At 38.0% G+C, this 24,438-nt stretch overlaps 1 protein-coding gene across 2 annotated transcripts in view; it reads left to right on the top strand.

Moving 5' to 3' along the window:
- The window catches only part of GMPS (guanine monophosphate synthase), a 78,490-nt gene extending 54,552 nt beyond the window's left edge, over positions 1-23,938 (top strand). For both annotated transcript variants that reach the window (XM_015092578.4, XM_060394377.1), the window contains exons 9-16: positions 348-521; positions 1,874-1,979; positions 4,216-4,331; positions 7,029-7,154; positions 10,045-10,160; positions 15,273-15,403; positions 16,334-16,506; positions 17,772-23,938. In XM_015092578.4, coding sequence (XP_014948064.1) covers positions 348-521; positions 1,874-1,979; positions 4,216-4,331; positions 7,029-7,154; positions 10,045-10,160; positions 15,273-15,403; positions 16,334-16,506; positions 17,772-17,873 — 1,044 coding nt within the window. In that variant the 3' untranslated portion in view covers positions 17,874-23,938. The remainder of the gene's footprint in view (positions 1-347; positions 522-1,873; positions 1,980-4,215; positions 4,332-7,028; positions 7,155-10,044; positions 10,161-15,272; positions 15,404-16,333; positions 16,507-17,771) is intronic.
- Positions 23,939-24,438: the final 500 nt, after the last annotated feature.

The following is a 24,438-nucleotide window of genomic DNA, read 5'->3' as shown; positions in this document are numbered from 1 at the left end:
TTCCAGCTTGTGCTTCCTCCAGCCCATGTACTCTGCATATAAGTTAAATAAGCAGGGTGACAATATACAGCCTTAACGTACTCCTTTTCCTATTTGGAACCAGTCTATTGTTCCATGTCCAGTTCTAACTGTTGCTTCTTGACCTGCATACAGATTTCTCAAGAGGCAGGTCAGGTGGTCTGACATTCCTATCTCTTTCAGAATTTGTCCTTAAAGGAGTTTAATTTGAGGGTTGGTGGATTTCATCTCCTGATTAGTACTGCAAAAGGAAGCTGAAAGTATAAAATTTTGCTGTCTTGAAAAAAAATTTGTTTCTTAAAAGGTTGTTTTACTCCTGTTGATTATAGATTGCCAATGAAGTAATTGGAGAAATGAACTTGAAACCAGAGGAGGTTTTCCTTGCCCAAGGTACTTTACGGCCTGATCTAATTGAAAGTGCATCCCTTGTTGCAAGTGGCAAAGCTGAACTCATCAAAACCCATCACAATGACACAGAACTTATCAGAAAGTTGAGAGAGGAGGTAAAAGCTTTTGAAATTTTAACCATAAAGCCTCTTTCCCTCCTTCACCATTTTTAAGTGTACAGTTTAATAGTTTTCAGTATATTTGTATTGTTGTGAAACAGATCTGCATAACTTTTTCATTTTGCATAACTGAAAGTCTGTACCTGTTGAACAATAGCTACCCTTTTCTCCCTCTCTCTAACCCCTGATAATCTACCATTCTACTCTGTTTCAATGAATTCGACTGCTTTAAATGCCTCTTAGAAGGGGAATCATAGTTTTTGTTTTTTTGTGTGACTGGCTTATTTCACTTAGTGTAAGTCCTCAAGGTTCTTCCATGTTGCAGCATGTGATAGGGTTTCCTTCCTTTTTAAGCTGAATAATGCTCTATTGTATGTATATACACATATCACCAATGGGCATTTGGATTATTTCCACGTTTTGGTTGCTGTGAACTTTGCTGTGCTGCTGTGAACACACGTTTGCAAATGTCTCTTTGAGCCCCTGCTTTCATTTCTTTTGGATATGTACTAAGAAGTGGGATATCTGAGTCTTAACGATAGTTTTCTTTTTAGTTTTTTTGAGGAACTTCCTTAATGTCTCATCAGCAGCTATACTATATTAAAATCCTACCAGTAGTGCAAAAAGCTTCCTATTTCTTTGTACCTTGCCCAACACTTGTTATTTTCTGTTCTTTTTTTTAAAGTAGCCATCCTAATGGATGTGAATTACCTGTCCCTTTTTATTATTTTAGGCATCCTAGTAGATGAGAAGTGGTAGGTATCTCACTGTGGTTTTGATTTGCATTTTCCTAATTGGCTAACGGTGTCAGTCACCTTTTATGTGCTTATTGGCTATTTGTGTATCTTTGGAGAAAAATCTATCCAGATCTTTTGCCCATTTTTAAATCGGCTTATTTATCTTTTTATTGTTGAATTGCATGTGTTCTTTATGTAGTCTGTAGTCTGGTTACTGGTTATTAGATACATGATTTGCCTTCTGTGGGTTGTCTTTTCACTTTCTTGATGGTGTCATTTGGAGAGTTTTAATTTTTAAACACCAGTATGTTTTCTGATTGACTTATATTCCAATGAGAACTAGATCAGAAATATGTGGGTAGATTTTCTCTGCTTTTTGTCTGTTTAAAAGGTTTGTGTTTAAAATGTATCTCAAAGAGATATATAAAAATCACTAAAATATCTAATTCCTTAAAAAGACAAAGGAAGAAATACTTTAAAAGATGAAGTTTTAAAAATGATTTTTAAAGGTAAAAGACAACAGGAAAAGTGAGTAATTTGTTGTTCTTTGTTTTTCGTGTCATTTTGGTTACTATTATAATTTGTATTAATTGGCCTTTTTCTCTCATGTAGGGAAAAGTAATAGAACCTTTGAAAGATTTTCATAAGGATGAAGTAAGAATCTTAGGCAGAGAACTTGGACTTCCAGAAGAGTTAGTTTCCAGGCATCCATTTCCAGGTAAGAAATGGAGTTCTGTTTGGTTTGCCATTGTCTTCATGTTGAGCAAGAATCAATTCAAACATGTTTTGAAGTAATTTATCATCTTAGAGATTATGTAACTTGAAAGAAAGGGAAGGATGGGTAGGGAATAAACATTCTTTTTAGTGCCTACTGTATATATTTCATTTTATTAAATACTCATTTTTTTATTATATATGTGTAAATATTGCATTATCCTTGTGGAAATAGGTTGACATGTAATGTTGCCATCAGATAAGAAAACCAAGAAATATTTTAATAACATTGCCATACAATTCTCAGAACTTGGGTTTTTATGTTTTTTCTACCATACCATGATGTATTCCAGATAGTAATTAACTGGAAGTAAGAGAAGTGTGACGCAAAGTAGCAAACTGAATGCTTCACCAGTGGCAACCCAGAACTGTCCCCTCGCCCTGCATCTTGTAGGGAGGCAGGGAGTTTTTTGCTGTTGTGTTTTAAAAGCTGGAACTGAATTGTGCCATATTTCCCATTGCTGCTGAAACCACCCATAGAAGACACGCTGCCTTTGTGCATTGTCACTTATCTTAATGTCAGTCCTTTGCTTTACATGACATAAAATAAGTTGGTTTTGTTTTAGTGTAGTACAGATTTTTTTTTGTTGCTTTTTAGTTTTGCTTTTACGGGTGGTAGAGAGTCTTCCTGCAGTGTGGGAGACTCAGGTTTGATCCCTAGGTCCGGAAGATCCCCTGGAGAAGGAAATAGCAACCCACTCCAGTTTCTTGCCTGGAAAAAACCCCATGGACACAGGAGCCTGGCATGCTATAGTCCATGGGATCGCAGAGTCAGACATGACTGAGTGACTTCACTTTGCACTTTAAAACTCAGTTCTTTGAAACCCTTGTCCCCTGACTGACTTGTCTGAATGGATGAACCATTTGTTTTCACAGTGCTGTATGTAACTCATTTGTGAACAAATGAAAATATTCCATTTTTAAGTAGTCATAAAAATATTAATAATTAGAGCTGATATTTGTTAATTAGGACTGTAAGCAAGTCTTAACCTGTTTTTGTTTTGAGTTCTTGAGTGTGGCAGGTCTTCTACCTCAGTTCCTATGTCTCTACTACAGTTATTAGGTGATGAGTTGAGAGTGATCTAATCAAATTAAAAAGAACAGTTAACGTTTCTTTAGTACGAGTGTGAGCTAGGCACTCTGGTAAATATTTTGCATATATTGTGTTATTTGATCCTCACAATAATAACTACTGTTATCCTGTTGTCCAGTTGAGAGAATTTAGGGACAGAGGCTAGTTTGCCAAAAGTTACACAGACTGAATTTGGAACCAGGAGTGTAGCCCCACTAAGGCCACCTCAGTACTGGTTACTCTTAACTATCCTATTGCCTCCATAAATAGTGTTACAAAGATAATGACCCACATAGAGATGAGCACTTGTTTATGTTACTAACTTTAATTCTGGTGTTCGAGATATTCGGTCCCAATGTGTGTTGGCAAAGAATTGTGTCTGCAAGTAGTTTTAAATAGATTGGCACATATATTGTGTATTAAAAATAATTATTAGAGAATTTTGAGGTTCTTAATACGTGTACTATGAAAATAAGAGATGGAAATAACTGATACAAAGAGAAATGAAGCATTCTGAAAGTGATGAGTTGTATGGGAAACTAATAGTTGCATTTCATGTTAAACACTTTAAAAACCCTAAAGTGTGTATGTCAATTATATTTCAATAAAAGCAGTATCTTGTGACACAGAGCTAAAGATATATCCGGTAGGGGAGAGGTGAGTAGTGTTCATGAGTAGACAGAAGGCAGCTGCACTTTACTGGATGCTATACATGGGCACTTACAGTGCACGAAGCCACTGGATAAGTGACTCTCCCGAAAGTGGGGTTAGGTCAAGTATGAGGGCTCCAGCGACAGCCCGGGCCTGGCGCCTGCACCCTGACGGAGGCGGAGCGGCTGCTGCAGAGCTCGCAGGAGGAGGGGTAGGGAGCGGAGCCGGTGGGTCGCCGGGGGCTCATCACTGCCGCCAACCCTGGGCCCCTCCTTGTGACCCGGCAGCCGCTCCAGTGCTGGCTGGAGGGGCTGTCTCAGGTGCCCATTTGTAGACTTCCTTCCTCACACCCCTAGGAAGGGCAGCATCCAATAAAAACTCTGTCCAGGAAAAAAGAAAATAAGATTGTATATTAAATATAACATTTATATTAAATATCATTGTACTCTTTCTTTAGGTCCTGGCCTGGCAATCAGAGTAATATGTGCTGAAGAACCTTATATTTGTAAGGATTTTCCTGAAACTAACAATATTTTGAAAATAGTAGCTGATTTTTCTGCAAGTGTTAAAAAGGTAATTTGTGTTGAATTTGTATATTATAGGAGCTTTAAAAAGATACAGCTAATCAATACAAGGAATTGAATGGATTCTTGTTGTATTTCAGTGTTTACAATAAATTACTTAGGGTTTTGTTACTTGAAAATTCAGAGATATTTAACCTTTGGAAATTACTATGAAGACAGTATTCTACAGAGGCTCTTAAATGCAGACTTCTCTTTTCATCTATTCTGTATATTTTTCAGCTATTCTATATATTTTAACAAATTAGATACTTTGAATTCCTGAAAATAAAATACTTGATATCAAGTATTTTAAAACACCCTTTCATACGTCCTGTGAGAAAGTAAGGGAGGTCATTTTAGTTCCAAACTGAGGATGATTGAGAAGTCTTCAGTTCTTCTGTATATTTGGTGCTTAAAATTTATAATCTGTATTAAAGTGGGGTTTGGTTGGTAGTGCTTTTGAGTGTCGGAAAAGAAGCAGTGTGAATTATCTTTGGAGTCTCTTCATCTGGGCTTCAGAGAATCCCCATTAATAGGACTTTAACAAATATGAGCTTATAATAAAAAACTCACAATACATCTAAAAATAAGGCACAATGAATGAGAGCTAGTAGAAGACGACCCTCAAGTACTTCAGATACTGGAATTAGCAATCATATATAAACTACAAAGAATTAAAAGAAGCAATTGTTAATGAGAATAAGGTATATAAGGTATATAAAGAGCCTGGGAGCTTTGAAAAAAAATTAAGTTCTAGAAATGAAAATAACTGAAATTAAAAAGAGCTAGAGAGAGAGTTAGTGAACTTGAATTATCCAGAAATTGGAACAAAGCATCAAAGAGAAAATATGATTAGAAGAAGTTAAGACAAAATGAGAACGCCAACTTAAATGTATATCCCGAAGGAGATAGGCAAAAGTATTTGAATTCTGTCACACTTTTGAAAGGGCTTCCCTGGTGAGCCAGTCGCAGAGAATTGGACATGACTAAGTGACTAAGCACAGCACAGCACCCTGTTGAAAGACACCATGCCTCAGATTCAGGAAATACGGTACATCCCAATCAGGGTAAAGGAGAAGAATTTGACATCTGATAGGCATAACTATGTGGGCTTCCCTGCTGGCTCAGCGGTGAAGAATCTGCCTGCAAGAGAAGCGGGTTCAGTCCCTGGGTAGGGAAGATCCCCTGAAGAAGGGCATGGCAACCCATGCCAGTATTCTTGCCTTGTCCATGTATTTTCATGGACAGAGAAGCCTGGTGGGCTACAGTCCATAGGGTTGCAGAGAGCTGGTCACAACTGAAGTGACTTGGCACACGCACAAGCATAGCCATGGAAACTATAGGCTGCCAAAGACAAAGCAACTACAAAGAAAAGATTGATTTCTGCATAAAGGAAATACTGTTGTGCAGGCTATGAAAGGAACAGTAAAAGCAGGAAGAATTCAAAATGCCAAGAGAAAATACTTGTGAACAATAGTGAACAGATAAATGGTCTCAAAGAACTTGGGCAAAATAAAGATATTTTCACAGAAACAGAATTTATTGCCAATAGTCTATTACTTAAGGAGCTAAAGGCAATGGTTCTCAACCCTGGTTGTGTATTAGATTCAACAGGGGAAGCTTTTGAAGTATACTGTGATTGGACCCCTTCTGCCTAGAATTTATTTAATTGATGTGAAATGGGACCTGAGTGTACTAAATAATTTGACTGTGTAGCTAGGTGTGAGAGCCACTGTTTTAAAGAACTGACTAGAGAAGAAGGAAGGGGATCCTAGTTTGAAGGGTCTGAGATACAGGAAGGACTGATAAGCAAATAAAATGGTAAATGGGTAAAATTAATCAGACAGGCTGTATAAACTGATCTCAATTTTGGTGTTTTGTTTTGTTTTGTTTTGTTTAAATACAACATACAGCTAAAATAGCTTGTAAGCCATAGGGGGATTGATTGGAGTTAAAGCATTCAAAGACCTTTGTATTCCTTGCCAGATGAGCACAGATTGATTCTCTTTTGTTAAAGATCCCCACTTAAGGGGAGCTGCTAAAGAATGAAAATAGAGGGTTTAACTTCACAACTAGTAAAGGGGAAATAAATGAGTTGGGAAAAATCGTCAGTTCAGAGAAATGTAAGAAAGGAGAAAGAAACATAAAAAATGGACACACAAACAGAAACTACTGAATAAACTGGTGGAACGGAATTGAGCCTTAATTAAAAGACTAACATCTTTAGTGAGGACACAACTGTCAAACTAGATTGAGGAGTAAAATCTAACTGTAGTCTGTTTACCTAGGGGTAGAAAGAGGGAAGGTAAAAGAATAGAAAAGGATAAAGGAATAGGAAGACATATATTCAATACTAGGCAAATAAACTGATAAATTCATTTCAGACAAAGTTGACTTTATAACAAAAAGTTCCCCTGGAGATAAGGAGAATTTGACTTGTGAGGTATTCCTTGCCGGTGACAGAGAAAAAGCCTCCACGTGTATAAATCTTATCTGTATTTCTTGTCCTAATATTTGACTTTTCATAGCCCTGGCCCTCAGAGATGAAATTCTGACAACACTGCCTAGCACACACAAGTTAGAAATACCAAATAGAATCTATTGCTTATAAACTGGAAAGTATAGATACATAAGACAGTAGTAGGTACCAAAAGAATGACTACCTTATTTCTTGAAATCCTAAGAAGTATGTCTTTGATTTCCTTAGCCACATACACTATTACAAAGAGTTAAAGCCTGCACGACAGAAGAGGATCAGGAAAAGCTGATGCAGATTACAAGTCTGCATTCACTGAATGCCTTCCTGCTACCAATTAAAACTGTGGGTGTGCAGGTGAGTTGTGTGAATTCATTGACCTGTGACATAACTTCGGCTGCTCTTTCTGCTAACATTGAAATAAGAATGACTTAAGGAAATGAAATATGAAAGCGTATACAACAAGTTTAAAAAATGTAAAAAGGCAATATTTTATGAAAGCTTATGGTGCGAATAAGGTTGTAGGAACTAAATATTCAGGCTGAGATTTTGTAGTTTTGAAACACCTGTCATCTATAACCAAAAGTAAAACTTCAAAGAATGAATTGTCATAGGATTGGCTTGCTTCTGCTTTGAAGGACAGGTACTGAGAGGTCATGTCCTCATTTATCCTTGATGTGAAATGTTCTGTGGCTTTAGAACTCTCTGACTGCAAGAAAGGCCCTGGATGGACATGTTTTTACCATTTAGGCCTTGTTCTCAGCTTGTGTTTCCCTTAACCCCGTGTCCTCTGCCTCCTCAGCCTGTCTTCTCTCTTCCTCTGAGCTGTGATAATGCACAGCTAACATTTTCAGTATTTGTTGTGCAGTCTTTCCAGTTGTAAAAGCATGTGACTATAACATAGTTCTCATCTTTGAAATGCTATTCATAAATAGATTATATTAAGTTTGCCTTTGTTTACATGATCATCCAGTGGGCTTCTAGGGGGAAAAGCTTGGGAGGATAGGGAAGGAATAGGGTTTCTTTTCTGTGAGTTAGGACTTGAAGATTTTAAATGGAAACCGGGAAAGGTGTCAGTAATTCTACTAAAAATTGTGTGAGTGCGTTAGTGGGTTAATGTAGTTAGTACACTTGCCTGGAAAATCCCATGGATGGAGGAGCCTGGTGGGCTGCAGTCCGTGGGGTCGCTAAGAGTTGTACACGACTGAGCGACTTCACTTTCACTTTTCACTTTCATGCATTGGAGAAGGAAATGGCAACCCACTCCAGTGTTCTTGCCTGGAGAATCCCAGGGATGGTGGAGCCTGGTGGGCTGCCGTCTGTGGGGTCTTACAGAGTCTGACATGACTGAAGTGATGTAGCAGCAGTAGCAGTATAGTAGAATTAAGCATGAAAAGAAATGTTTTACAGATATCACTCTTTTCCCTAAATATGTGAATCTGAGCCCATTCTTTTAAATTCCCCTTTCTCCTGAATTCATGTAGCCCTGTTTGTAAATAAACAGTAAAACTTCGTTGTTATTTTATAATTAAACTAAAGTATTTTAGTTCATGGAAATGATATGGGACAGTTATTTCCTGCTTTCTCCCTCTTCCAGGGTCCTTATGTGAAAGCTACTTACATTGTTTTTAAATCAAATTGAAATAACCGTTCCTGGAATTGTAGAAGTAATTTTCTTTCAATGGTATATGGTTTATCTCATCATAGATTCATTTTTAAATTCATGATATGCTATTTCAGGCAGATATTACCCTACTTTATAAAGATAGAAGAGCAGACAAGTTGACCCCCTGCCCCCCCAGTTCTAACTAGGTCTGTTGTAAAAAACTTGCAGCCCTGTATGCTGACTTCTCATTTTCTGATAAGTTCATAGATAATACTATGGATAAATAAATATAATTTGTAGGATAAGTGATTTCTTTTTAAAAAATGATTTAACATATGCACACTACTATATATGAAATAAACAACTGTAGTAAGGGAACTATAAACTATAATGGAAAAGAATCTGAAAAAGAGTATGTATATGTTTGTATAACTAAATCACTTTGTGTACTTGAAACTAACAGCATTGTAAATTACACTTCATTTAAAAAAAAATGACGTTTATTCAGGCTCTATTACTTTTCCCGTCAAAATAGAAGTTTCTTTTGTTGTTAGTTATCTTTTAGTCTCTTAGGTCTTTGAAGCTGAGACTTAGAAATCCAGATAAAAATAATAATTCATGGTTAGTATAGCAATAAGGTTTATTTTCTAAATACCAAAATAAACTACTTGTTAAAAAAAAATCAAAGGCGCAATACATTTAAAAACTAAATCTCCCTATTTTTGCTCTACAGTTAAATGTCCTTTCAGAATCATATAGAATGAGAATGAAAGGAAGTTATTTGACACTTTGTACATCACCTTTTTCTTTATAACCAAGCATCATGAACTTTTCATGCCATTGCAAGTAGATTCTTATTGTTAACTGTTGCCTTATATTCCATGTATGATTATATCATTATTTATTTAATTATTCTCCTACCAGTGCACATTTAAACCATTTTCACTTTGTCATTATCATAGGCAAGTAGTCTTATTTCTTCAAGGAGTTATTTCATGTGTTTCAGTAATATTTCTTGGATTAAAGAACATGTGTGCTTTAAACTTTAATAGATACTATTATATTAGCATTCAAATAGTCTGAATTCTTATATTCTCAAGTTTACTGCGTATTTAGTAATTTTTTAATCTTGTGAGTTACTTTTCAGTTTAAGGTTTTTCAAAGCAAATTACTTGGATTAAACAAGACAGATGAAAAAGGAATCAATATTACCAGTTTTATTTGCTTGTTTTAAAATTTGCTTTCTTATTTTAAAACTAACTCATTTTAAAGGAATAAATTATTTATCTGATAAATGTGGACAGATCTTGTCTCCCAAATTAGATGTACTGGCTATCTGTATGTAGTCAAGCAGATATTTGAAATGAAATCCCAGTGGATCTCAAGTGTATGTTGAATAAATTGTTGAAGTTACTGTAACACTTTCTTTATATTGTCTAAGGTGATTTAAGTAGAATTTAATGAGGAATTTTTATTTAGGATTTATTTATGTTGTTAGCAAAATATCCATATACATTTTTAGTCAAGCATATTTTTGTTAAAAGTACTTTTCATGGTGTCACCATGCATGAAGTGTTTTCCATTCCATCTTTTGATTTATATAAAATCAATAAAAATTATCAATTGTATTTTTATTTTTAGGGTGACTGTCGTTCTTACAGTTACGTGTGTGGAATCTCCAGTAAGGATGAGCCTGACTGGGAATCTCTTATTTTCCTGGCTAGACTTATACCTCGTATGTGTCACAACATTAACAGGTATGTTCTGCAGTTGGCAGAGGGGTGAGATGTAGTATAAGGCTGTGGTTTTTTTTTTTTTAAGGTCTTCCCATTGTTGAAAGACAGCTTAGATCACAACCCAGCAGATATTTAATAATACTTTGTATTTTGTTTGTTCATTGTAGTACAATCATCTGCTTATTAAAAAAATTTTTTGAGGTAAATAGGATGGCTTTTATAGAATAGTTTTAGTATGAAATTTAAAGACTTTACAAATGTCTGTCCAACTAGCAACTTACACTATTGTTTTATGATGTTTTATTCCAGAAAGATTGAAAAAAATGTACAAGTTACTTACGATTAGGGACTTGGTCAATTTAATAATCATTACAGAGTAAAGTCGGACACGATTGAGCGACTGAACTGAACTGAACTGAACAGAGTAAAGATAAAAACATACCAGATATCATTAAAATAACCGCCTTAAATATTAAAAAAATTTTGAACTTAGTTCTTCAGATCTAGTTTTCCTTTAATTTACACATAAATTTCTTAGGTCGGGTATATCAACAGCTGATTTATAACCTATGTGTAATAGTAGCATTGTCTCCTTTACAGTTCAAAAATATTACTCATTTAGTACCAGATTGCTAATTAAATGTTCTTATTTCACAGTTTTTTACTCTTGTCTATTTCCTTCATGAGTATTAGGCACTTGACAATCAAAAAGGATTACTTGAGATTTCAGTTTACTCAAATTAGCTACAGAGTTTATAAACCTACCTGTTGGTGTTTACATAGCAGGGTGTGTACATTTCTCTCTTTTTGGCCATGTACATTTCTCTTTTTTTGGCCGTTCCTCACGGCTTGTGGGATCTTAGGTCCCTGACCAGAGGTTGAACACATGCCCTCGGCAGTGAAAGCACAGAGTTGTAACCATTGGACTACCAGGGAATTTCTGTGGTGTGTATATCAGTACAGAAATATACTGATGTGGCTAGTGTTTTTAGACTGGTGTTGGCCTTTAAGATAAGAAGTCAGAGGGAAGTCACATTTTTACTAATGGGAACATGTTAAAAAGGCCTGCATAGATGAACCAAAGGCCTCCAAATACAGATAAACCTTTAATACACTGAAAAGAGTGAATTATTAATAACTAATGGTAAATTTGTAGTTGCCTATTTTGAATGGATGTAATTGTCTTGGTTAAGATAATGGTTTAAAATTCTAAAATGCTAATACCTAAATAAAATTCATTGGTCATACAGAAAATTCCCTTTCACTATGTTTGGCTCCATTGCTTTACTATATAATTAGTATATTTTTCATTTCACAGCATTCTTATAGTTTCATCTGTCTCCGTCCTTTTCTTTTACCAAAGGGCCCTTATTCTTGTTTAAACTTTATCTCTGTCCTTTTGTATTCTAGTCTTTCTGCCTGTCTTTTCTGTTTTCCCTCATTTCTCTCTCCCTCCATTGTTAATCCTTCCTCTCTTCTCAAAAAGGAAAAAAGTCAACAACCAATAAACAAAAAACTAGATTTTAAAAATATGAACCTAGCAAGCCCCTAAAAAATGTATTTGGTGATGTTTAAAGTTTTTTTGGGGGGGATTGGAATTTAAGTAATTTTTTTAAAAAGCTTTCAATTTTTGCCAACCCCTGCCCGCCCCTAGTTTGCATGGTGGAATCTTTGTGTAGAGAGGAACGGTTCTAGTTTTACTGTCTCACACAGGATGGAAGACTGCTTGTCTCTGTACATATTCTGTGACCACTCTTGTTTGAAATAAATAAGACAGAAAGGAGCAAGTTAATGGCATTCTCTTGCCTAGTTGCTTTTTCCTCTAAGGATTATGAGCTCTAGGAAGTATATTGCTTTAAAGTGTGGCTTACTTTCAGTACGTGGGATGAAACCCTTCCTGCGAAAGTATGTTTGGAAGGAGGCAATGAAATAGTTGGTGGTTTTGATCGGATGCTTTTTTCTTTGGTATGTTTGTTTTATTCTAAGTACCTATTAATAAGAAGGGAAAAAGGTATTGTTTAACTTCCTCTTGCTAGATGCAGGGGAGATTTATTTTCTCTGCTAGAGACAGATATGGCTAAGGAAAAGGGACAGTTGCCTGCTAGCTGAGAGCTGGATTGGAAAGAGCCAGGTGGCCCTTGTCTCTATCCCCTTCTCTCTCTTGTTTTCTGGGTGAAGGTTATAGAACAGATTCTCCAAATCAGCAAGAAGATTCCCCTTGAGTTGTACTTATTTGATACTAATTTCTTTAAGCTGTCTTCCAAATTCTACTTTTATTAACATCTGCAATGTTTCTTCATAAGTTTCAAACAGACATTTACTTGAGGCAGTAATGAGTCATTCCTTTTCCAACAAGTCTTACTTTGGTGACATTTACCCCCCACCCCCCTTACTATTTACTTAAATTTTTGGCTTTGCTGGGTCTTCGTTGCTGTGCAAGGGCTTTTTCTAGTTACTGCTGGCAGGCTTCTCATTGCAATGGCTTCTTGTTGCAGAGCACAGGTTCCAGGGTGTGTGGGCTTCAGTAGTTGTGTTACATAGGCTCAGTTGCTCTGTGGCACGTGGGATCTTCCTGGACCAGGATCAAACCCATATCCCCTTCATTGGCAGGCAGATTCTTAACCATAGGACTACTGTTTAAGAATGGCTTCCCTGGTGACTTCCCATATTTTATTCATGAAATATGTGCATAGTGAAATAAGAATCTTTCTTTGGGATCAGTGTTCTCCAAAGTGTAAGAAAAAAAAAAAGGTTGAGTGGTCACATACGTTTGGGAAATTCACTATAGCTTCATCTTGGAGGTTACCAGTGCATATTAGCATATTATAGTGTCTGAAGTTTTGTTACCAGTCAGTTCAGTCACTCAGTCTTTGTGACCCCATGGACTGCAACACACCAGGCCTCCCTGTCCACCACCAACTCCCGAAGTCTACTCAAACTCATGTCCATTGAGTCGGTGATGCCATCCAACCACCTCATCCTCTGTCGTCCCCTTCTCCTCTCACCTTCAATCTTTCACAGCCTCAGGGTCTTTTCAGATGAGTCAGTTCTTTGCATCAGGTGGCCAAAGTATTAGAGTTTCAGCTTCAGCATCAGTCTTTCCAATGAATATTCAGGACTGATTTCCTTTAGGATGGACTGGTTGGATCTCCTTGCAGTCCAGGGGACTCCCAAGAGTCTTCTCCAACACCACAGTTCAAAAGCATCAATTCTTCGGCACTCAGCTTTCTTTATAGTCCAGCGCTCACATCCATACATGACCACTGGAAAAACCATAGCTTTGACTAGATGGACCTTTGTTGACAAAGTAATGTCTCTACTTTTGAATTTGCTGTCTAGGTTGGTCAAAACTTTTCTTCCAAAGTGCAACCGTCTTTAAATTTCATGGCTGCAGTCACCATCTGTAGTGATTTTAGAGCCCCCCAAAATAAAGTGAGCCACTGTTTCCCCATCTATTTGCCATGAAGTGATGGGACCAGATGCCATGATCTTAGTTTTCTGAATGTTGAGCTTTAAGCCAACTTTTTCACTCTCCTCTTTCACTTTCATTAACAGGCTCTTTAGTTGTTCTTTGCTTTCTGCCATAAGGGTGGTGTCATCTGCATATCGGCATTATTGATATTTCTCCCGGCAGTCTTGACTCCAGCTTGTGCTTCATCCAGCCCAGCGTTTCTCATGGTGTACTCTGTGTATAAGTTAAAAAAGCTGCTGCTGCTGTTAAGTCGCTTCAGTCGTATCCGACTCTGTGTGACCCCATAGACGGCAGCCCACCAGGCTCCCCCATCCCTGGGATTCTCCAGGCAAGAACACTGGAGTGGGTTGCCATTTCCTTCTCCAATGCATGAAAGTGAAAAGTGAAAGTGAAGTCGCTCAGTCGTGTACAACTCTTAGCGACCCCATGGACTACAGCCCACCAGGGTTCTCTGTTCATGGGATTTTCCAGGCAAGAGTATTGGAGTGGGGTGCCATTGCCTTCTCTGAAGTTAAATAAGCAGGGTGACAATATACAGTCTTGACGTATGCCTTTTCCTATTTGGAACCAGTCTGTTCCATGTCCAGTTCTAACTGTTGCTTCCTGACATGAGTACAGATTTCTCAAGAGGCAGGTCAGGTGGTCTGGTATGCCTATCCCTTGAAGAATTTTCCACAGTTTGTGATTATCCACACAGTCAAGGGCTTTGGCATAGTCAATCAAGCAGAAGTAGATGTTTTTCTGGAACTCTCTTGCTTTTTTGATGATCCAACGGATGTTGGCAATTTAATCTCTGGTTCCTCTGCCTTTTCTAAAACCAACTTGAACATCTGGAAGTTCACGGTGCACGTATTGTTGAAGCCTGACTTGGAGAATTTTGAGCATTACTTCACTCGCGTGTGAGGTGATGCAGTTGTGCGGTAGCTTGAGCACTCTTTAGCATTGCCCTTAAAACCTATTTATTTAATCATTTTCCCCCAGGCTTTTGTGCATTGATTTCCTAGAGCTACCATAACAAATCACCACGGACTAGAAGGCTTAACACAATAAAATTCTATTATGTCACAATTCTGGAGACTATAACTCTGATATTAAGGGTGATGTCAGCAGGGCATTGCTCTCTCTGAAGGGTCTAGGGGAGAATTCTTCTCTTCATAGTTTCTGATGTTTGCTGGTAGTCATTGCCTGGAGACAGTCGAACTCCAGTCTTCATCTCCATCTTTACATGGCCCTCTCTTCTCCATGTGTCTGTCTTTCCAGATTGCCTTTTGCTTAGAAGGACACCCACCTATCATTGGATTAGCCTTCTTCCCCCCGCCCCCACCCAAATTATGACCTTTATTCGATTACATTTGCAAGGACCCTGTTTTCACCCCCAGATTCTAGATGAACATGAAGTTTTGGGTATACTTTTCAATCCAGTATGTTAAATGGAAAGAGGATTGTGATAATCAAGTTTATCTTCACACTAGTATTTCAGAGAATGTATTTTGAGGAAGGTTCAGACAACAGCTACCTTCTATAATCCTGTCCTTCCCATTGGGGATTTGAAGTGGGTAAGAGATGGGCCTAAGAACAAATGCAGAGAATGTTATTTTATGTGCTTTGTTTCCTCATACTAAAATGTATTTTCTTTATAATTTTCACTTCCTTCCTTCTAGAGTTGTTTATATATTTGGCCCACCAGTTAAAGAACCTCCTACAGATGTTACTCCCACTTTCTTGACCACAGGGGTACTCAGTACTTTACGCCAAGCTGATTTTGAGGCCCATAACATTCTCAGGGAGTCTGGTAAGTTGCCCATTTTGTTCATTACTACATGCTTCAACTAGATTTTGAAAGCTTGGCTTTATGATTTTTAGTAGGAGGATTCAGCTTTTAGTATTCCTATTTGATTCTGTGGGTAGTTCTGTGACATTGCCTTATCCATATAGAACTTACTCATGTTTATGGTCACTTGCAGACATGCACAAAGTGACAAAACTTGAGTTGCTCAGCTCAGATGTTCCCAGTTGAGGTTGAAGATGGCAGTCCTCTGTCTTGTTTCAGCTCTGTTTCTGTTAACAGGTGTCTTTTTTGTCGTCTATTTAATGCCATGTTGTTTTGCATTTTCATGCTTTTTGTTGGTGATTTCACTGTTTAAAAATGTCCTCTAAGCTTAGTGCTGAGGTGCTGCTGACTAGGTTCCTAAGCACAGGAAGACCATCATGTGCCTTACTGAGAAAATAGGTGTGTTAGATAAGCTTCCTTCAAGCTAGAGTTACAGTGCCATTGGCTGTGAGCTCACTGTAATGAATCTACAATAGATATTGAGTAAGGTGTCTTTAAACAGAAAACACATAAAGAAAGGTTATATATTGATCAGTTGATGAATATGTTATGACTAGAGGCTTGCAAGACCCTAATTCCGTATTCCCTCTAGGGTTAGTGGCTCAGCATTTTCTTATTCAGTGTTTGCAGTATAGAAGATAATTATATGAATAATGAATTGACTTATATGTATAGCATATCACTGCATTCATCAGACTCTGTAATTTGTATTTGTGATTGCGTTTGCTTACAGTGCTATGAGAGTAGCTGAATATAGTACATGATGACAGTCCTAAGAAGAGGTGTGTCTGTGTGTGTGATTGTAGGTCCTGTCTGGAAGGATTTAATTGAACTGAGAGTGCTTTCCTATGGCGTGGTAATTGATTCTACATGTTAACTTCCTTTCCCTAGGGTATGCTGGGAAAATCAGCCAGATGCCAGTGATTTTGACACCTTTGCATTTTGATCGGGACCCACTTCAGAAGCAACCTTCTTGCCAGAGATCTGTGGTTATTCGAACCTTTATTACTAGCGATTTCATGACTGGTATACCTGCAACCCCTGGCAGTGAGATCCCCATAGAGGTAATAGATACATTTTTTTTCTGATGTACATATTTAATACCTTAACATTTTATAATAATGGTGAATGGGATAGGCTGTGGCAATGTTGATATTTCTGAGGTTGGTTTTCTGTTCATAAAATAGGCTCTAATTTTTTAAATCTCCACATAATTCATTATTTAATACATTATAGTAGGAAAAGGCCCTAAGTATATTACCTCTCTTCCAGATGTCTGATTACTATGTGGAGACTCCCAACTCTAATCTATCTTTTTATCTAATCGTGCCAACCTCTGCCTTATAAATAATGTCCTCCAAGTAAAACAGAAAACCCTAGGAGTGAGGAAGGAAGAGTCAGTTAGATATAAGATACAGCATTATGGCCAGGCACCCATGAATTTCTTCATGCTCTGCCAACTAGCAATTACAGTTTTGATCATCTTCTTTCTTGTTATCCCTGCACTAGAGTGTTGTTTCCAGAGGAGCTGTTTCTAAGATAGCAAGTAAAAGTCAAAGCAAGACTTTATTAGTTGTACCACTGTTCCAGGACTCTAATACAGGGCTCTGATTATATTACTAGCTAGTATAGAAATGTGGTTTGGAGAATGTGGCTTAGAGTCTATTTTCCCTTAGGCTTGCATTTGCCCAGCCTCTGGCCAGTTAGGTGACAAGGCCTTCCTCGTCTATACATGTAGCAGTGATTATTATTACCTGTGTTATTTGCCACCGTAGTGGCCTTGGAGTTGTGAGCCGCAGAGAATCTGTGAAGCGTTGTCTTCCGCACGTGAAGTCTCATGCTTGAATGCTGCAGCAGTGTCAGGTTGCTATAGATGCTTCTAAACATTTGCTGTGGACCAGTAACACCCATGACTTGCAGACTGCATGAGTACTGCTGAATTTAAGTCACTTAAATCTGTGGAGTCACTGCGTAAATTAATCATAAATGTATCCCATACACCTAGAAAGTGAAAGTTGCTCAGTCGTGTCTGACTCTCTGCGAATCCATGGACTGTATAACCCATGGAGTTCTCCAGGCCAGAATACTGGAGTGGGTTGCCATCCCCTTCTCCAGGGGATCTTCCCAATTCAGGGATCAAACCCAGGTCTCCTGCATTGCAGGTGGATTCTTCACCAGCTGAGCCACAAGGGAAGCCCATATATATAGAGAACAGTGGTAAAAATAGATTGTGTTTTAATTTGAAATTACAAATGAAATTACAGATTCTAGCTCTGTTAAACATGCAATGGACCCTAGCTCTTTATTTATAATCTTTATTTTATAACAGGTGGTGTTAAAGATGGTCACTGAGATTAAGAAGATTCCTGGTATTTCTCGAATTATGTATGACTTAACATCAAAGCCCCCAGGAACTACTGAGTGGGAGTAATAAACTTCTTGTTCTACTAAAGTTCCGTGTGCAGTTTAAATTGTTTAGAAACCATTCCCAGTGTTGAATGCAGTACTGTTAAAAGTGTTACTGGAGCAACCACATCACATCTGAATTCTCTGCAGCAAAAGTCTACGGCTTAAGAGCTGAGCTGGGGATAACTAAAAGGGACTGAAGAGTTTGTACGGGTATAATCAAAGCACCATTGCCTACACTCAGACAGACTGACACTGCTTTTGCCTTTACCTCTGTCTCACTTGTTCGTTATGTATAAATTCACTGTTTCTATTGATGTGTCTGCAATCAAAGATGTATGGAAGTGGGTGAATTTGGGGGCTGGTAGTAGACTTCTGTCCCCTTGCCAGTTTCTAAGAGATGTTAGAAACACCATTATTTACCAATGTGACTTAGTATGTATACCTTTTGGTGAAACTGAATTTCCCTGTAAGTAACTTTATTCCTCCATGAAGGGGTCAACATATCAGATAAAGATATGGGTGGGCTGTCCCACCCACTTTTGCAGGACACTGGGACCATAAAATGGTAAGCTACCTTAAGATGGAAAAGCACCAGGAATTTGTTGAAGGACTTTGGGTTTTATGTCATTGCAGTCATGGGAGGAAGGAACTGTGTATGGTCGCCATTTAAAATGTTTTCACATCATGCTCCATGTTGCGCTCTGTCAACCTGTTCATTAGTAAGGAGCTTTATCCTCCTAGTCTTATGTTGCAAGCTCGCATAGCCTTGTAGAGGAAGGAATTTTCTGTTCTGTCCACAGAAGAGACTGTCTTTGGGTCTAGTGTAAAGTTCGAGCATTTTTATCTTGTTTGGCCAGAGTGAAGCTCTGAGATCACAGAAACCATCATGCATGCCCGCAGCTTACAGATGCATGCCTGCGGTTTACATAATCTAGTAAAGAGCTGTAAAATGAACTCTCGGTGTAATCTATAGATATTTTTTTTAATGCACTGCTCAGAAGATTGTGACCTATCTTGGCCCATGCCAAGTATTGCCAAACTTTGTACTTCTTTCTACCAGCTGTAAGAGAACATTCAAGAACTGGTATAGGACTTTTTGCCATTGCCACCAGTTTCTAACAGATGCTTTTATAACATTCATATATGCACTATAAAAATAGACAGTACTAGATTTGAATTTTACAACCATTTCTCTCTCAATATTTTAGTTGATGTTACTGTTTTAAAATGTTACCTTGTATTTTCTCATACGAATTCCATCTCAAGTTGCTGCCTCTTATGTAGTCTTTAAGATTTTCTGTATTAATCAGCTATACAAATTTGTTTGGAATCAATCCACTGTTAGATAAATAATAAAATTACACATGGCAGAAGTCTTCCTTTCATTCTGGTTGGTCCAGGGTATAAGAAAACTATGTCCCTGGACCAGCAAGGGAAGAGCTTCTGACTGTTGTAACTTATCTGTATCTGAGAGATAGCAGTATTTGACTTCTACAAAACTTGAAGGGTTCATTCTCTGTCCTGACAATGAGGTACTCATAATGGCCTTTTACAGAGAGGGTATACTAGTGGCCTGGCCTTAACAGATTTGAAGGTACGTTATTTTAGAGCTGAAATAGACAGTATATAAAAGGCTTGTAAACCTTTGTGTTTATGTGACAAAAGAATTCCTCTTCTAGCAAAAGTGTCTTATAATTTTGTATTCAGACAAGTAATAGGAATCTAAGAAGACTTTTTCCCTAAAGTATGTTCTGTGGAACACTGTTCACTTGAATGAACGATGAACATTGAGCACCCTTCACTCAACACTGTTCCACAGAGATAAAGGGGTAGGTGGTCGCGTATAATTTTGGGACGTGCTGCTCAACTTGTCCTTTCATCTTGGAGATTTATGGGATGCATTATTTTCAAAATTCTTAAGAAATCTTGAAGTTAGAAACAGTTGTTGCTTTTTATAACCTAATTATTCCTGATATTTGTTCACTAAACCCCCTTTTATATAATCCTTCTTAATAATAAAATTGGAAAAATTGCTCCTCTAAAACACTTGTCGACATGATATAGTAAAAAACAATTCTAGAATTCAAAGATTTCTTAATGTTTAGTACCCTGTCTTCCTTTGCAAAGCACTTTTTTACTTTGTGTCATGTAGTATTGCTCTATACCTTCACAGTATTTTATACAGGGGCCTGAGTAAAGTTAAGATTGCAGTTCCATTTTACAGTTAAGGAAACAAGCTCAGCTTAGTAGTGGTTACCTGAAGAACTTCAGAATTAAATGTAGGGTTTCTCAGTTATTCTTTCTTTAAGTGAATTTTTGAACCTATTTTAAAAATTATATAATTTATAATTATATAAACTTACAGGATGGTTATCTTTGACCAAGGCTTTGGACAGTGGCTCCCTATCTAATAACTCCTCATTGTTTATCCTTGACAGCTCGTGCCTGCACACCCTTCATTTACCACTTAGCTGGGACACCTCTCTGTCTGAAAATATATTTTATTAGGAGGAGGAAGGCAGGTTAGTGAAAGCATTTATTTCTAAGATTGTTGTTGTATAGTCACTAAGTTGTCTGACTCTTTGCAACCCCGTGGACTCATAACCCACCAAGCTCCTCTCTCCATGGGATTTCCCAGGCAAGAACACTGGAGAGGTTGCCGTTTGCTTCTCCAGGGGATCTTCCCGACCCAAGGATCTAACAGCGTCACCTGCATTTGCAGGCAGATTCTTTACCCTTGAGCCACAATTTCTAAGATTAGTAGGCATGAAAGAAATTTTGAGAACCAAATATCTTGTCCCAGCTTTGTGGCCCCACCTGTGATCAGCAGCTCTGCTAGAAGTAACAGCTTGATACAGTTGCTGAGAGTAGGTCTTTAAGATGTATCTGGGAAATAAGGTTACCCACTCATTCCCATCTTTTGCCTTGTCCCTTATCCTAAGATAGGTGCATATGTGTAACCAAACAAGCATTGTAAAAGTTCATTTCCTTACTGTGTTTGGGCTTATCTCTTGATAGCCTGTTTTAATTGAGTAACTTACATCAGACCTCTAGAGAGTGAGGGCATTCACAGTTGCTTTCATATTCATCTTTAGTGCTTTGTTTTGCCATTAAACAGCTATGTGAAACTGGTCAAGTCATTTCTGGTTATTTACATGGAAGATGAGGCAGTTGAACTATATATATATCAAATCCAGCTCTAAATTCTTATTGTATAAATAAGAAAAAGCATAGCAGGAGATAGAATGGAGAAATGGGGTGGTTTTAAGTGCTTTTAACATCAGATTGGACCCAATCAAAGGTAAACATCAAAATATATTGTAAAATCAGATGATTAATTACCCTGTTGTGAACCTGAAGCACAGATGAAGGTTTGACCACGCGAGAATCTTCTGTTGTGACAGCGACACTGGGAAGATAACTCATCAACAATGTGGTCCTAGTGGCAGTCTCTTTACTGCATGTTTTTAGAAAAATTGACAATGTGCTCTGTCTTGGAGACCTGTGAGAAGTCTCCCGCACTGAGGAACATAGGACCCAGGTCTTTTGCTCTCTCCACTGAAGAGGTGATTCTCCGGGGCTCTTCAAGGTGAGGCTTAACAGGAAGTCTTCAGTGTATAACTTACCATGAGGGATAAGTGTACTTTCAAGGTGTTAATCATCTTACAATAAGTGAGTGAGTAGTTCCTGAAAATAGTGCTGTCTCTCTGAATCCTCTTGATACTCTCATTCCCAGTGTTAAACCTGCTTCTTTCTACCTTTCCCTTTGCTCCTCCCCACACCTTCCTTCTCTCTCCCCTTCTCTTGAATTCTCTTTGAAATAGGGTGTGAACACAGCTTGGCTGTTAACCTCAGTAGGTGCTCCTTTCATTGACCCCAGTTAGAATTTAATAGAGAACTGAATACAGGTTGGATGTCTCTATCCTCGGAAAGTTATTGAAGGGACACACAGACACTGTAGGGAACCATGGAATCTTTTTTCACCAGCGTGGGACTTTGATAACAATAATGGTGGCATCTGTGACTATTAAATTTCCAAAAATTTCATCTGGAAATGACAGAAGATTTGAAATCCCCCAAAGATTGCTGCCATGAAATTAAAAGATGCTTGCTCCTTGGAAGAAAAGCTATGACCAACCTAGATAGCATGTTAAAAAGCAGAGATATTACTGGATGGTCCATCTAGTCAAGGCTTTGGTTTTTCTAGTAGTCATGTATGGATGTGAGAGTTGGACCATAAAGCTGAGCATCAAAAAATTGATGCTTTTGAACTGTGGTGTTGGAGAAGACTCTTGAGAGTCCCTTCAACTGCAAGGAAGTCAAACCAGTCAATCCAGAATGAAATCAGTCCTGAATATTCATTGAAAGGACTGATGCTGAAGCTGAAACTCCAAAACTTTGGCCACCTGATGCGAAGAACTGACTGGAAAAGACCCTGATGCTGTGAAAGATTGACAGCAGGAGGAGAAGAGGGCAACAGAGGATGAGATGGTTGGATGGCATCACCGACTAGATGGACAGGAGTTTGAGCAAGCTCTGGGAGTTGGTGATGGAAAGGGAAGCCTGATGTGCTATAGTCCTTGGGGTCACAGAATTGGACACAACTGAGCAACTGAAATAAACTGAGAGACTGCCAAAATGCCAGCACTCAAAACCCCAGTCTTACATATTGAAGAGGCTCAGGTATACCACCCAGTTCTAACCTTTTTCAGTGGTTCTCAATTCTGGATGCCTGTTGTTATTACTTGTGAAGTTAAGTCTGTATAACGCTCAGGCCCTTCAATCAAATCAGTTAAATTAGAACCTTGGTGAGGCCCAAGTATTGACAGTTTAAAATCTCCCAGCTAGAGTAAGTTGTTATTGAGGGACAGGCCTGGCATCTGTTTATAGCTTAAAATCTTGGTCACACCTATAGGTGAGGAGACCCTAGATACTGTCTTGATAAACATTTATGTAGCTAAGTTTGTTTAAAGCTAGGGACCAGAGTCTGGAATTGACTTATCTATACAGGTTTTCCCACTATTGAAAAGTAGAGCTTTCCTGTGAAACTTTTTCATAAGCCAAAGGGGTGTAAAGCAAAGAAGCAGTCACCTGAGGACAAATCTTGCCTGTGATGTACAAAATAAACCCAGATGAAACCGATGCTCACACAGTTAAGAGCCACTGCAGCCGGTGGTTCCCAGGGAAGGAGCTTGGCAGTATCCCTCTTGCTGCTTGGGGTGTGTGCTGCTTCTGCACCAGCTCACTGCAAAACAAACACTGATTGTTGTTTTCACTTTTCATGCTTTTTCTTATAAAGAACGATCCTTTCCCAACTTACTTCAGTTTGGGAAAACAGGATCTACTTCTGGTCTTTTGCAAAAGGGCAGTGGTGTCAAGTGAGATCCGTGCAGCAGCTACACAGCCATCTTCCTCTCAGTCTCTTTAAAGAGAGATCCACCCCTATGCAGCAGCCAGGTCTCCAGATGGGAGTTTAGCCAGATCAGGAAACCTAGAGTGAGCTATGCCTGTTAACCGAGTTATTACTCAGCCTTCTGGAGCCATGTCATTTTGATATAATTCTCTAGAGAGCTCGAAGTGACTAGGAATTACCTGTAACTTAAGTTCCCAGAATGAAAATCTTTTGAGTGGTTACATCTTAATTCACCCATTTAGGGTCTTGGTGCCACTGGTGAATCCTGTGGCATCCTTTGACATTGTTAAGGACCCCTTGATTGGCAAAATCAGGAAACTCGGGTGGGGATGAGGGGGGGAGTTTGGCTGTTTCTTGGGTATACTAAATTCAGTAGCTCCACAATCCTTTGAGTATTCCAGGAAGCCTGAATCTTTGACTAATCCAAGTAGAGTATATGCCTTTGGAGAATACAAATGTTTAAGGTAAGTAATTTTCTGATTTTGAATCTCCTATGACCATTGTTTTGATATTAAATGAAGAAGTGAATGTAACCTTTTGAACAGATTTTTTATAAATATTTTGTTAATCAGAGTAGTGTAGTTGTGAAATACTATGTAAATTGTTCATGGTATACTGAAATGTCAATTGTATGCTGTTGGCAACGTTAGCATAATATAGCTTTGTTAAACTAACGTGAAATGACTTCAGTGGTTTTTTTGTCTTCGGTATACATCATAAAGGAGGAAATGATGACTAATAATTTGTCACTAAGCTTCAGAGTTCATGAGAAAGAAGTAAGAGAAGATAGGATAGTCTATTGGGATGTGAGAAGGAGGAAATTTCATCTGCCGTCAGGTTTCTGGATGATAATGTTTCTCTTAGTTATATAGGAGGGTGTTGGGGTTTTACCTGCAGTGTTTACAGTGGCTGTAAAATATTGGGTAGCTTTCTATTTAAATAATTGGCTAAAGGTGTCTGTGTTTCCAAAATTAAAGTCATATGTATGTACACACACATGCTTATTTGATTTCTTACTTACTCATTTATATTTGATCAAAACTGTTCTCAATTTCTTAAAACATAAATTGCCTTTACTAATTTAATACAGCAGTTGGATCTTTTTCATTGTTGTAACTGTTAGCAGAGTTGATGAAACCCATTAAAGGAGATGTTTATGTTAGTGAATTACCAA

The sequence above is a fragment of the Ovis aries genome, chromosome 1 (genome assembly GCF_016772045.2).
Source record: "Ovis aries strain OAR_USU_Benz2616 breed Rambouillet chromosome 1, ARS-UI_Ramb_v3.0, whole genome shotgun sequence".
NCBI classification, from domain to species: Eukaryota; Metazoa; Chordata; class Mammalia; order Artiodactyla; family Bovidae; genus Ovis; species Ovis aries.
The sequence above is the reverse complement of the archived record's forward strand: the minus strand, read 5'-3'. Positions and strand labels throughout refer to the sequence as shown.